The sequence below is a fragment of the Biomphalaria glabrata genome, chromosome 2 (genome assembly GCF_947242115.1).
Source record: "Biomphalaria glabrata chromosome 2, xgBioGlab47.1, whole genome shotgun sequence".
Taxonomy (NCBI): domain Eukaryota; kingdom Metazoa; phylum Mollusca; class Gastropoda; family Planorbidae; genus Biomphalaria; species Biomphalaria glabrata.
Window position 1 is genome coordinate 22,846,997 of NC_074712.1, and position 15,016 is coordinate 22,862,012.

General features: G+C 34.7%; 1 protein-coding gene across 5 annotated transcripts in view; it reads left to right on the forward strand.

The window, feature by feature from the left end:
• Nucleotides 1-15,016, forward strand: part of LOC106065464 (neuronal acetylcholine receptor subunit alpha-10-like) — a 223,828-nt gene that overhangs the window by 197,350 nt on the left and 11,462 nt on the right. For 3 of the 5 annotated variants that reach the window (XM_056019656.1, XM_056019655.1, XM_056019658.1), the window contains 7 exons: nucleotides 2,849-2,916; nucleotides 3,121-3,198; nucleotides 4,551-4,753; nucleotides 11,918-12,027; nucleotides 12,865-12,954; nucleotides 13,904-14,090; nucleotides 14,753-14,948. In XM_056019656.1, the coding sequence (XP_055875631.1) occupies nucleotides 3,147-3,198; nucleotides 4,551-4,753; nucleotides 11,918-12,027; nucleotides 12,865-12,954; nucleotides 13,904-14,090; nucleotides 14,753-14,948 (838 nt within the window). In that variant the 5' untranslated portion in view covers nucleotides 2,849-2,916; nucleotides 3,121-3,146. The remainder of the gene's footprint in view (nucleotides 1-2,848; nucleotides 2,917-3,120; nucleotides 3,199-4,550; nucleotides 4,754-11,917; nucleotides 12,028-12,864; nucleotides 12,955-13,903; nucleotides 14,091-14,752; nucleotides 14,949-15,016) is intronic. The other 2 variants (XM_056019657.1, XM_013224296.2) reach the window with 1 other exon arrangement.

Below are 15,016 nucleotides of genomic sequence, written 5' to 3' on the forward strand. Positions count from 1 at the left end.
TGCTTGAATTTTATTGAATATTATTAATCGAATTTTTTTTTCAGCGGCGATCCTAAAAGCCTTAATCTAAATATGTGGGGTATCTTATCTTATCAAAGAACAAATCGGTTGTATTTGCAATGTATTAAGGGACTATACATTCATATTAGAATATTTTTCTCATTATTCAAAAGGTCCTTTATAATAGAATGAATAATGAGCTGTAGGTCAGGAGAATGCGTTACTGCAGTGAAGAATGCCAGAAAACGCTTTTAGAGTCGAGGCCTCGCCCCGAACCTCACTGATGAATAATAAGCTGTAGATGTCAGGAGAATGCGTTTCTTCAGTGAAGAATGCAAGAAAACGCTTTTGGTGTCGGGGCGAACCCCACTAATAAATAATGAGCTGTAGATGTCAGGAGAATGCGTTTCAGCCGTGAAAATGCAAGAAAACGCTTTTGACGTAGGGGCTTCGCCCCGAACCCCACTAATAAGTAATGAATGTAGATGTCGGGAGAATGCGTTTCAGCCGTGAAAATGCAAGAAAACGCTTTTGACGTAGGGGCTTCGCCCCGAATCCCACTGATAAATAATGAGCTGTAGATGTCAGGAGAATGCGTTTCTGCAGTGAAAAATGCAAGAAAACGCTTTTGAGTCGGGGCTTCGCCCCGAACCCCACTAATAAGTAATGAGCTGTAGATGTCAGGAGAATGCGTTTCAGCCGTGAAAAATGCAAGAAAACGCTTTTGGCGTCGGGGCTTCGCCCCGAATCCCACTGATAAATAATGAGCTGTAGATGTCAGGAGAATGCGTTACTGCAGTGAAAAATGCAAGAAAACGCTTTTGGGTGTTGGGGCTTCGCTCCGAACCCCACTGAAGAAGCTTACAGCGCTCTCCCAGACCCCCGAGCTTGCAAGAGAAAGGCCTCAACATGACTTTTTTTTTTCTGTTTTTTTTTCGCCGAAGACTGAGAAACAGTCTTATTTTATTCTCATATATCGAATATATATATATATATATATATATATATATATATATATATATATATATACTGTACGCACGTTTATGCATAGGGTTAGGATTTACTGGGCGTTAGGGTTAGGGTTTGGAAAAAAATTGCCCCCCCCCCCCACTCCAAAGTTCTGGATCCGCCAGTGATCTGATGTAGATGGCTCGTAAAGTTAATTTGACAGGGATTTTGTACTTAGTAAAGTATGAATAAAATGCAAAGACAAATTTATTTTCTAATACAAAATCTTAATTTTCACTTATTATCCTTATCCCTACCCAGACTGGGCCCCGCGAAATCCGTTTCGCATAGGTCCCCCGCAATCTGTAGGACCGGCGCTGTGTATGTACATCAAATGACAATCAATTAAGACTTTGCCTCAGGGTATTGTTCATTTATCAATTGAAGAAAATAACACGCTTAATATTTGTCAAGATCAAAGAATATGTTTTTTGAAAGTGAAAAGTTGGTGTAGTTGTTCTTGTATAAGTATATTTAAAAAGTGACGACCTAGTTACACCCCTTCCTTTCTCCCCTGTATCCCTTCCATCTGGTCCAGACGTGACAGGATCAGAGCGTAATGAGAAAGCCAAAAGCTTGAAATAGCGCAAACAAAAACAGTTTGTAAAATTATTTCAAATCGCACAGATGTATTGTAGTTGGTCTAGAATCTAGATCTATTACAAATTTAATGGCATTATCGATTCAAACTAATCGATACAACTACATTTAATATAAGCTTTTTTTAAATATTTTATTTTTATTTATTTAAAAGGTTTAATACTTATATTTAAAACTTTTTTTTTCATTACTTTAGAAAGTTTAGATTAAAGAGATTAACAATATACTCTATTAGCGGCCCCCGAAAGGGGAAAAGACGCTATTAGTTTTGTGTGAAATGTCTGTCCATCTGTCCGTCCGTCCCGTTTAGATCTCGTAAACTAGAAAAGATATTAAAAATCCGACATCACAATATTTTAGACCATTCAAAGTTCTGATGCAACGGCTACTTTTTTTTTCTTTAAGCGAAAAATCTAATTTTTAAAATCAGTTATGCAAGCAGTTTTTTAAAGAGAAAAGGCTAATTAGTATGCATTATAAGTTAGACCTCATTTAAAACGAATAGTAATCTCGTAAACGTCATTTTCTTAATTTTTGCTCATGGGAACATTAAGCAATAAGGATACAATTCAGAGACTGAGCCTTTTCAAAATAATTAGACCACTTATAAGACATCAGTTAGGCCAGGGGAGGCGCGGTGGCTGAGCGGTAAAGCGCTTGGCTTCCGAACCGGTGGTCCCGGGTTCAAATCCTGGTGAAGACTGGGATTTTCAACTTTGGAATCCTTGGGCGCCTCTGAGTCCACTCAGCTCTAATGGGTACCTGACATTAGTTGGAGAAAAGTAAAGGTGGTTGGTCGTTGTGCTGGCTACATGACAACCTCATTTACCGTAGGCCACAAAAACAAATGAACTTTACATCATCTGCCCTATAGACCACAAGGTCTGAAAGTAGAACTAGTTAGGCCAGGTTCACATCTAACTTTACATTCACTTTCACATATCCTTTGATCTGCTGGACCGTTGGGGCACTAAACAAGATCTGTTAACCTTCTTTCTCCATTCTTATCTCTCATTTGTCTTTGATATAATTTCATTAGGATGTTCTTTCTGAAAATATTGAAGCCTGCCTGGGTGGACCACTTCGGGGGCCGATTTTGAGTTTGTGTTCCCACACAAACTATCTTTTGTAACCTTGTTTTTTTATTTGTTTGTGTGTGAATATATATATATATTTCCACCTTCTTAATCGTGTGTGAATACAATACCATTAACAATCTTATTTATATATATCTATTTAGGTAGGTGATAAGTCTAATAGCAATGAGGCTAAAATGATGCTATGCTAACATTGTCACAGGTTCAACAGGTCGGTCGAACATTCGTGTTTTAAATCTTTGTTTATATTGTACGCATGTTGTTGATATTACTGACTGAATTACTGACTTACTTCAACTGTGATCAACTATTAAGATTTATCCAATGATGTTGCATGCAAAAGTCTCTGATAGAACTAGAACACAATAGTGCTGAAAAACAGTTACAGTAGAGCTTTCTATATTTCTTGTTGCAGAGCACTACTTCGGCCCATCGTTGACCATGAAGATCTCCGCCTTGACCTTCTTTATTTTGGTCTTTGATGTCACTGACAGTAAGTAAGATCTTGTCGAGTTCTCTTGTTGTTGTTGTCGTTGTTATGTTTTCAATGTAAATTTTACACTAGGAAAAAAATATAATTTTAATCTTTAGTAAGCTTTGGCTTTAATTATACATTTAAAAACAAAAATTGATAACCACCAAAGTACACGTTGCTTTTTTATGAGCTCTTGGCATAGACTTTATGTACAATTGAAGTTAGATATAGGTTTTATTCCATAATTCTAAATCATCAGAAATTAGTTAAGAAATATATATTTATTATAAAACAACCAGAATAAGCTGTATACAAATCCATTAAAATTGCCGGATTATTAGATCTACTAAAAGCTATAAAACTGCTTTCTGAAGTATTTTTACCATTTAGTCTAAAGCTAAGTCCTCTCTCAACAAGAACTCAGATACTCTGTTTCAAGTTAATAGTTCACTAAGGATTGAGAAAGAATTGTTTGACATGACCTCGTCAAAATTAAACATTCAGCATTGAAGAAAGACATTTTTGAAGCACTTCTCTATTTACAGTTTTACTGGTGGTGTAGGCTACCCAGGTCTAAACAAGCTTATATTGCACAGTGCAGGACTCGTGGTGTAGGCTACCCAGGTCTAAACAAGCTATTATTGCACAGTGCAGGATGGGTATTGGCCTGTTGGTTTGTACTTTGCAAGGTTCAGGCCAAACTTCACTGTGCCCTGGTTAGGGGAGGAAAATGTGCTTCTTTTTTTGCTGTCCCAGACTTGCGGAATTCCGTCTCCGTAGCTCTTGGAGCTGTATGATCTAGATTTGAATGGGGACATACATGCAATGTGGATAACTGCAGGGTTTGTTCAGGGTTGGGTTTGTCCAGGGTTTTGGGAAGAGAAGATTTGAGCCTCTCAAACTTTCATGGAGATTAATGATAATAATGATGATTATTTTAATGCAACATGTTTCTGTAATGCTGCGTTCTTAACTACCTCATAGATCTATAGCCCCCCACCTTTTGTTCCTGTCTCATGATCAATTGCTCACAAAAACATTTGCTCATAGAACTATGCTTAAGGTTCTCCTGATAATGGAATTGTAGACTATTATCACTGTATAAACTTGTGGCATGCATCCAATTCATTTCATGTCAATAAAAACATTTCTCCTCTTCATGTTAACATTGTAATATCAAGTAACAAAATCAATATTTTATTGAATTAGACAATTTTATTTTTAATTAATCATGAAATGATAGACGGTAATTTCATTTGTTCAGTTTTTAGTTTTTTCTACCTTAACATTAAATCAATGTGAACTATAGAAAACCCAAGTCATTCTTCCTATTCAAATAGTACTAGACTGGAACTTTGTCTTGTTCAAAGGTTTCTTGAAAAGCATTCAGCTGTCTGAAGAAGACAAACTGATCAAATCTCTACTGGCTAAGTACAGAAGACGTGGTACCTATAGCCGTCCTGTAGAGTTCTATAATGACACCATCACCATCAGCTATAACATGCAACTGATTCAAATTATGGACCTGGATGAGAAAAACCAAGTTCTGACGTTGAACGTCTGGGATCGTTTCGTAAGTCACTAGTCTAAAATGTATGTTGTGTAAGTCACTAGTCTAAACATTATGTTTTGTAAGTCACTAGTCTAAACATTATGTTTTGTAAGTCACTAGTCTAAAAGTTATGTTTTGTAAGTCACTAGTCTAAACATTATGTTTTGTAAGTCACTAGTCTAAAAGTTATGTTTTGTAAGTCACTAGTCTAAAAGTTATGTTTTGTAAGTCACTAGTCTAAACATTATGTTTCGTAAGTCACTAGTCTAAAAGTTATGTTTTGTAAGTCACTAGTCTAAAAGTTATGTTTTGTAAGTCGATTAAATACAAACATTTTTTCAGCAGACACTTCTTTCTGAACATAATCCCAAATACCTATCAAATAAATGTTTCTAATTTTGTATGATACATTTGTGTGTGGGTCTCCTACAGCGCTCTCTAAAAGTTTATAAGATGTAATTTGTATGTTGTTATTTAAGTCACACAAAATTTCATTTTTTTACATTTAAAATGTTCCGTTTTGTTTGTAAAAGTTCTTAAAATGATGTTCTAAAATGAAGTCTCATGCTTGAATGTGTACAAAACACTCACACTACACCTCGTTCACCTCCGAATCGAAGACATTGCCAGTATAAATGTAGATATTGATATAAAATCTCTTTGCCTTGCTCTATAAGTTCTACTACTATAATTAAAGCCCTCTACATTTGATATCAGTTTTCTTACAATGATTTGTTCCATGGCCCAGACCTGACTTTGTGCTAGTTTTAGGATTTCATAGAGTCTCTGGCGTTTCCTACTCAGTAAGTTTTAATTATTGTATGGACCCTTTCACAGTGTGTGTTTCTTTTATAATTGGGCCTTGATCTCCAGAGACCTGGACATACAATACAAACAGACGGAGTGAATGCCAGTCCTCGGCACAAATAGGATTAAACATTCACAAAGGCATTGACAAGCAGCAATGGCGTTTTTTTTTTCAGGGAAATAACATAAAAAAAATGCTGTGTAAAATCTTTTCCTACGAAATATGAAATTATAATGAGTTTTTTAAAAAATGGGTTAATTTAATTTCTGTGAAATTTAAACATTCACTTGGGATTTTGTTTTAGAACAAACGAAAATACAGACACAAGTACACATACAGACACAAGTACACATACAGACACAAGTACACATACAGACACAAGTACACATACAGACACAAGTACACATACAGACACAAGTACACATAGAGACACAAGTACACATACAGACACAAGTACACATACAGACACAAGTACACATACAGACACAAGTACACATACAGACACAAGTACACATACAGACACAAGTACACATACAGACACAAGTACACATACAGACACAAGTAACATACAGACACAAGTACACATACAGACACAAGTACACATACAGACACAAGTACACATACAGACACAAGTACACATACAGACACAAGTACACATACAGACACAAGTACACATACAGACACAAGTACACATACAGACACAAGTACACATACAGACACAAGTACACATACAGTCAGATGCACACATACAGACACAAGTACACATACAGTCAGATGCACACATACAGACACAAGTACACATACAGACACAAGTACACATACAGACACAAGTACACATACAGACACAAGTACACATACAGACACAAGTACACATACAGACACAAGTACACATACAGACACAAGTACACATACAGACACAAGTACACATACAGTCACATGCACAAAAGTTATATTTAAATTTATTTGATGAATTTCGGGATTGTCGTTTATACTTCTAAATGTTTGCCGATATCGCTTTTTTAGATTTAAGAATTAACATCTCAACACTTTGGACGCTTAGGCCGTCAAGCTAAATGTAACAAGATTAGTTCTTCTTCTTCTTCGTTCTCATTGTTATGTTGGAGTGTTCAGATGAGTAGACCAATACATGAGATGAACTGCGCAGTGGTTTCCAAATCAGGGAGCTCTCCATATAGTTTCCTTTCTATTGGGACAAGATTAGTGACTAGCGATGTCCAAAACCTCTTCCTATCTAGTTGAGAAAAATCTGACCCAGGAAACTTCAGACCAGTATCACTAACCAGCATCACATGTAAAATCCTAGAACACATAATATGTAGTAGCATCATAAACCACATAGACAAACATAATGTCCTTACTCCATACCAGCATGGCTTCAGGAAATATAGATCATGTGAAACACAACTAATAGGACTAATTGGTAATTTTATTTTTCAAAAGGTTTAGATAATAATTTACAAATAGATGATATCTTATTAGATTTTTCTAAGGCTTTTGACAAAGTTCACCACCATAGTAAGTAAAAAAAAGTCAATTTCCCCTTTCATCATAGTTTGCTTAAAAAAAATAATGTTGGCATTGATGATTCATTACCTAATGGATTCAGAATTTTCTGATAGGGAGAGAACAACAAATAGCTCTAAATCAACACCAATAACAGTAAACTCATGTGTACCTCATGGAACAGTTCACTACTATTTTAAGTCAAATTATATGCAGAAGATTGCATAATATATAGAACAACAAGGTTATAACAAGGTTACAAAGACAGTTTGTGTGGAAACACAAACTCAAAATCGGTCTCCGAAGTGAACCATCCAGGCAGATAAAAAGGCAGGTTTCAATATTTTCAGAAAGAATATCAGAATGCGATTCTAACAAAGGCAAATGACAGAGAAGAATGGAGAAAGAATGTTGAAAGATCTTGTGTGGTGCCCCAACCGTCCAGGAGACCAAAGGATATGTGAACGTGAATGTGAAGTCCAATGTGGACCTGGCCTAACTGATGTTATAATGATTATCTAATTGATGTAATTGTTTTGTAAAGGGTCAATCTCTTATTCAAAGTCCTTAAGCAAAAAAAAAAAACATTCCGTAAAAAAAACAATTCCTTTAGTAAAGTATTCTATAGTTGTAGTACAGCATTGCAGTTCGCGTGATAAAATGAAAAATTACTTATTAATTGTTTTCTTGCATAATGTAAAAATATTTTTTTACAAAAAATCTAAAACCGTCTGCATAAATGTGTTATAAATAAGGTAGATTGTAATTAGCCTTACTAAATAGCCTCCCGTGTTTGTTATTTTTAATAGTGAATAGTTTTAAAAATGGTGTAGTTTTATGAAACACACTGCTTGCATAGTTGATTTTAAAAATTAGATTTTTCGCTTTCAGACAAAAAAATTATGGGGTTGCATCAGAAATTTGAATGGTCTAAAATATTATGATGTCGAATTTTCACTATCTTTTCTAGTTTACGAGATCAAAACGGGACGGATGGTCAGACAGACCACACAAAACTAATAGCGTCTTTTCCCCATTCGGAGGCCGCTAATAAAAAAAACACACAAGATACAGAAAATTTACAAAGAAGATTAGATGAATTGCAGAGATGGGAATCAAATTGGAGCATGTCTTTCCACCCAGAAAAAATGGCCGCTATTAAGAGTAACACAAATAAAAAAATAAAACAAATAAATACCACTTATCTTATTCATGGTAAACCAATAACACAGACTAAAAACGCTAAATAGCTAGGTGTTATAAAAATGAAAATTATCATGAAATCCCCATATTGATGAAACTTTTACAAAATCAGTCAAAGCATTAGCGTTAATTAAAAGAAATGTCTATAAATCAAATAAGAATATAAAAATAAAATGTTCTTTAACCTTGGTCAGGCCAATAATAGAATATGCATCCTCCGTTTGGGACCCCTCAACTCAAGAAAACAGAAACTGGAACAGACACAAAATAGAGCAGTGAGATTCATAACAAATGAATATTCACATTTGATCAGAGTAACAGCTTTAGTAAAATCACTAAATTTAGAAACCAGTCAGAATAGATGACTTAAAAGTAGACCCTAAAGTAACAATTATACACAAAACACTGAACCATAATCTTCAAATACAAAAACAAAATCTATTAAACTACTCAGACACAAAGATAAAAGGCACATTCCTTGCATCATATGGTAGAATAAATTTTGTACAAATACTCCTTCTTTCCTAGTGCATGGAAAACCAATGACTTGACAGAATTTAAGTAACTGATTACCATGCATGACTAGATTGACCTAGGAACACGCGTAGGACGCAATCATCTTGTTTGTTGAAGTAACGTTGACGTTGTGTGTATTTCAGTAGAAAAGTCAGGGTCCTCGCCTTTTAAATCTTTCCTGAGGTCTCAGCGCTATGTTCAACAAATGTGACCTATTTTCTATTTGCCTTGATTCGGCACCTATTTTGTTTTTTATCTTCTGGAAGTATATAGACTGATATTAAAATGTAATCGCTAATAACAATCAATCTCCCCTCCCCCCAAACCTAACAAAGAAAGACACAGATTTTCCATTACGTCAAGACACATATAGTCAGCCTCGTTGTGGAACTGAACGTGGAATCAAAGTGTGCTGAAATAGCCTGCCAACAAATGAGAGCCTTGCCGGCTGTAAAAGAAGACCTCTGTCCTGTCAGTTTAGATAAGTGAGGTACTTACCAGACTAGCGTGTCTAATGGTGAAATATCTTCTAATGGTGAAATATCTTCTCTCGAGGTTACTCAATCTATTGGAAGTTGGCTCTTTGATTAGCTTAGAGCTGGGGTTGTTTGGGCTACGTGGCAGTACAAAGTTCATGAAAAGGTCCTGTTTTTTTTAAATATTATCTGAAGTAAGAAATATGGTGCTTTGTATAAATTAAATCAAAGATTTGGTTTAGATTCTTTAATAAGTGTACGTGGTATTCATTTACAATTTTTTTATCTTTGTTTACTATAAGTGAAAATCAAGCATTTTATAATGGGTACACATTCTAAGTCTTAAAAGTATATTAAAAAAAGACTAGAAGTTGCTTAGCTACATACAAATACTGCACACAGTGATTTCTGGGCCATATTTCGCTAATTTTGTAATGACAAATTGGACCTAGACTTGTTTTCTTGGTGTTCAACCTTTAGCTTTACATATTTCAAAAGAATTATAAAAAAAAACTGTATTTATTGATTTATTTGTTTGTTGTTGTTTTTTTTAATAAGAAGCAAATAAAACAAATAATCTTGAGAGTTTCAGCTAGTGTTTCACGTAAAACACTTTTGACAGAATATGTTCTTTATTCTTTACAATGTACTTATAAATGTAGGACCTATGTTCTTTATTCTTTACAATGTACTTATAAATGTAGGACCTATGTTCTTTATTCTTTACAATGTCCTTATAAATGTAGGACCTATGTTCTTTATTCTTTACAATGTCCTTATAAATGTAGGACCTATGTTCTTTATTCTTTACAATGTCCTTATAAATGTAGGACCTATGTTCTTTATTCTTTACAATGTCCTTATAAATGTAGGACCTATGTTCTTTATTCTTTACAATGTCCTTATAAATGTAGGACCTATGTTCTTTATTCTTTACAATGTCCTTATAAATGTAGGACCTATGTTCTTTATTCTTTACAATGTCCTTATAAATGTAGGACCTATGTTCTTTATTCTTTACAATGTCCTTATAAATGTAGGACCTATGTTCTTTATTCTTTACAATGTCCTTATAAATGTAGGACCTATGTTCTTTATTCTTTACAATGTCCTTATAAATGTAGGACCTATGTTCTTTATTCTTTACAATGTCCTTATAAATGTAGGACCTATGTTCTTTATTCTTTACAATGTCCTTATAAATGTAGGACCTAAGTCCATACTTTTGTGTCTCTCTCCGTTATAACCTTCTCGACACATGATGAAATCAGAACCTGATGCTAAAACCTCAGGACATCTTAATGTTCCCGTAGTTCAGTCCACTAAATGACACATTACAGAAGCCACCTGGGACGTTTTGAAAGAATTCAATTATCTGGAATAAAAGTGTAAATTCCGTTAAAAATATCTTTTAAAAAAAATGAAAGCCAGGCAAGAAAAATGGCGTCACAGATAGGAGATGAGTGACGTAGTTGGTCCCTTGATTCTAGTGACAATATAGAGTTACACAGTGTGTGAAGTGTCTGAAACCAAAATTTAAAAAAAAAGACATTAAAATAAATCTTTGTTAGATGTTTAAAATTATTTTTTATTCGATCTCTGACCTTCTTTACATGTTAATTTAACTGAACATCATCTAGTCTTTTATTTTCTAAACTGGTTTCAATGAAACAGAATGACCTCATCTAACTTCATAAACTACACTTGTCTAAGTCAATAAAATGTAGTCATCAACTTTCATTGATGGCTGCCTGGTCGTGCGGTTTGCGCGCTGGACTGTCGTTTGGATTTAACGATGGTCCCGGGTTCAAACCCTGCCCGCTCCCATCCCCCGTCGTCCTGCGATAGGTTTGGACTAGGAAGTAAACTATCTTCAACTCTGAAGGAATATCCGAAACATGTAAAACATTTTACAAACAATTGGTTGCAATATTCAAAGTAAACACTCATCAGACTTTTAGTTTGCAACAGTATTGGAAAGTTGAAACCCATCGCGAGGTCATGGCTCTAAAGTGTGCAAGAAAAGAAATTAACCGAGATAACATTTGTGGATGACTTTTGAGTTGAAATAGTTAGACAACTTCTCTTTTGGGTCAGTGACACTTGTTTTAAGTTGAAATAGTTAGACAACTTCTCTTTTGGGTCAGTGACATTTGTTTCAAGTTGAAATAGTTAGACAACTTCTCTTTTGGGTCAGTGAACTTGTTTCAAGTTGAAATAGTTAGACAACTTCTCTTTTGGGTCAGTGACACTTGTTTCAAGTTGAAATAGTTAGACAACTTCTCTTTTGGGTCAGTGAACTTGTTTCATGGTTGTCAGCCAGGCTGCTGGGCTTATGTGACGTGGGCTTTTCTTTCCTTGTCTGTTGGACGATACTATAATACACTGAAGTGCTAGTTCATGTCACTTAAGCACAAATGACGACCCAATGTGTAATTGTGGCTTTTACAATTTCACATTTTTAAGCTTCTTTTAAACGCGTATTAGCAAATCACATGGAGATAACTAGGTTTACAGAGTAGGACATCGATGAAGGAATCAGAGGGACTCTGCCCCGGTTAGACTGAAAACATTATTTGGTCTAAGACTTTGTTGTAAGTCTCTCTGATTTCAGTTTTGAACAAATTAAATCTGTTGTTTCTTTTTGTTGTTGTCCAGATATGGTATGACATCCATTTGAAATGGGACCCTGCAAAACACGGAGGGGTGGACAGTATTCGTGTCCCGTCCAGTAAGATCTGGATTCCTGATTTCAAACTGTATAACTAGTAAGTATAGACGTGTCTCTTATTGACATAGTCAGTGATCTTTTTTTTTCTTTCAATACTTTGATGCTTTTGAAGGGGAAACAAATGAAACCAAAAAATATTAAAAGAACAATCTTGGAGCATTATAAAATAGTGAAAGTATAAATCAAATAAATAATAGAAAAGTATAGATTATAAATAGGAATAAAAGTTATGTTTAAATCAAGTTTTTACAGTAATATATTAAAATATTTTTCTTCTTATTTCTGTACTTTAAAGTAAATTGGAACTAATTTAGGCACAAAGAAATCATTAAGCATCGTAGGCTAGTTGTACACATAAGCTTGATGTGTTGGCTCATAAATAAATGGTTGAATTACAAAATGACAATAAAATTCCTAATGTGTTTTCAACAATATGTCTTTTACTGATGGCTGCCTGGTCGTGCGGTTTGCGCGCTGGACTGTCGTACGGATTTATCGATGGTCTCGGGTTCAAACCCTGCCCGCTCCCATCCCCCGTCGTCTTGCGGGAGGTTTGGACTAGGAAGTAAACTATCTTCAAGTTTGAAGGAACATCCGAAACATGTAAAACATTTTGCTACAAACGATACACAATCTCTACTAGAAAGTAAGAATGACTCTCATAACAATCTCTACTAGAAAGTAAGAATGACTCTCATAACAATCCATTAGCTGTCTGTAATGCTATTCTATCTCCCTGTCTCCAAGCTCCGCCCCTTTAGTTAAAAAGTATGCCATCATCCTATCCAGTTTGATTGTATCTCACAATCCCAAATAAATGAGGTCTGTCCAGTAAGATCTAAGCTTACACTACTTGTGTTGTGTTCTCTTGCAGTGCTGATGAGCGACTGGCTGAGAGACGTGATGCCCGATGTACTGTGTCTTACGATGGCAAAGTGCTGTGGATGCCGCAAGCTATTTACAAGTACAAACATCCACAGAGAAGCATGGCTGCACCATACACACACATAGATCTATAACTAGTTACTCCTACTGATATCAAACTCACCTCACCTATAAACACATATATTTATAAGTAAAGACATATTTGAATGGATACTATATACATACATTTGCTGTATCCCTTGCTGCACAACGTTGAAATTGAGGATATTCAATTTTGTATTCTTATCATTTGAGTACATATAATATGCATTGGTATTTAACAGGATACAGTATTGAAAGACTTGAAATGGAAGAATGGGTGAAGATTCAGTGCAATGGATATATACAGATATATATTTAGTATATAGTATATATATATATATATATATATATATATATATATATATATATATATATACACTAGCTATGTTTAAATAGAGGTGTTTTTTTTTTGGGGGGGGGGGGGTTGTTTTATAATAAAAGGTGAACTATGCTGTGATCCTAGTTAAAATCTATATCAAGATGACTCTTTTGACCTCAATCTAGTCAACTCTTCTGTTGTAGGACAACTTGACATCTCCTAAGATCACTGCTATTTCTAAGGAACGTTTATACTAAGTTTCATGCAGATTGGTTCTGTGATTCATTTCTATAAAGAACATACATACATACATAAATACATACATACGTAAATACATACATACATTCACACACACATACATGCATGCTCTCTAAATTTTACTTGAAATATTAAAAATAAAGATCTAAAAACATTTGTACAAGTCATCGTTAGAACATACACTTGAATACATTGAAACTAAAACACATATTTAAACTTACACGTCAAGTCATCTTAATATAATATTTAAAAGTAGAGACATTGGCATGCAATAATAGAGCACACACACACATGTGTGTCCTTGTAGTCTGAATTCAATTCCCAAGTATTTTAATTGACACAAACTTCAATCAATGATGTTTCTCCCCAGGAGTTCCTGTGAGATTGACGTAGCTACCTTCCCTTTTGATATCCAAAACTGTACACTCAAGTTTGGGTCTTGGACTCACTCGGGAATCTTGATTGACCTTATGGTACTCTACCAAGAGGAAAAAGTCAAAGAAGGGAAGATTGATATGTCACAATATGTGAAAAGTAATTCTTGGGACATTCTCAAGGTAGCCATTACTTCTGAGGGGACTCTGTAGGGAAAAGTTGCTTTTGTTTTTGGATGCAACAACATCAAATTAAAAGCTATTAAGATTTAGTTTTGACCATCCTGTTCCTCGTGGTTCTTAGTGTATCTTCACACAGTAGCTCGGGCTCCAGATAGGAACAAGACTTACTTTTGATTTTCTGTCAACTTTTCATCTTCTGTCAACTCTGTCAACGCACTATTTGGTTTCCAATTGAATGTGCATACTGTATAGAGACCTAAATATGTTAAAATAATTTCAAAGCAAGTAGAAAATACAGTTTGTGTTTTATACCAAATTTAGTTCAAAATCAAAGTAATACCTTAAAAATCCAAAATCTGGTGTCATTAGAGAGTCTCAACCCATGAAAAGGGTATCTCGTGTTATAAAGAGAATAAAACATTTGAGTACATTCAAAGTATTTCGATGTTTTTTTTTTTATTTCAAAGTAAATAAATTGTTAAAGTTTAAAAACAAAATGTGTCATAGTATTTATTTTAATTTTGTGATCTTGTGTTAGGTGTGTTTTTATGTGATAGTTACTCAGTTTATCTTTAACTTTTCTCTGACATATATATCTTAGAAATTCAAAAATGAGACAGTCACAAGAAATTCTTTTAATGTTCTCATGTTTTTTTTTTTAGTTTCCAGCAGTTAGAAATGTCAAACTGTACACTTGCTGTCCTGATGAGCCCTATGTTGACCTTTCCTTCACTATAGTATTCCGACGTAGGTCCACCTTCTACAATTACATTCTGATCCTACCTTGTATTCTGTTAACATCACTGACCTTGGTTTTGTTTTGGATTCCACCTGAGTCACCTGCTAAAATGATGCTAGGTAAGAACTGGTGTGAATATATCCTCATTGTAGAGATCTTAGCTTCAGGCAATACAGAAACACACATT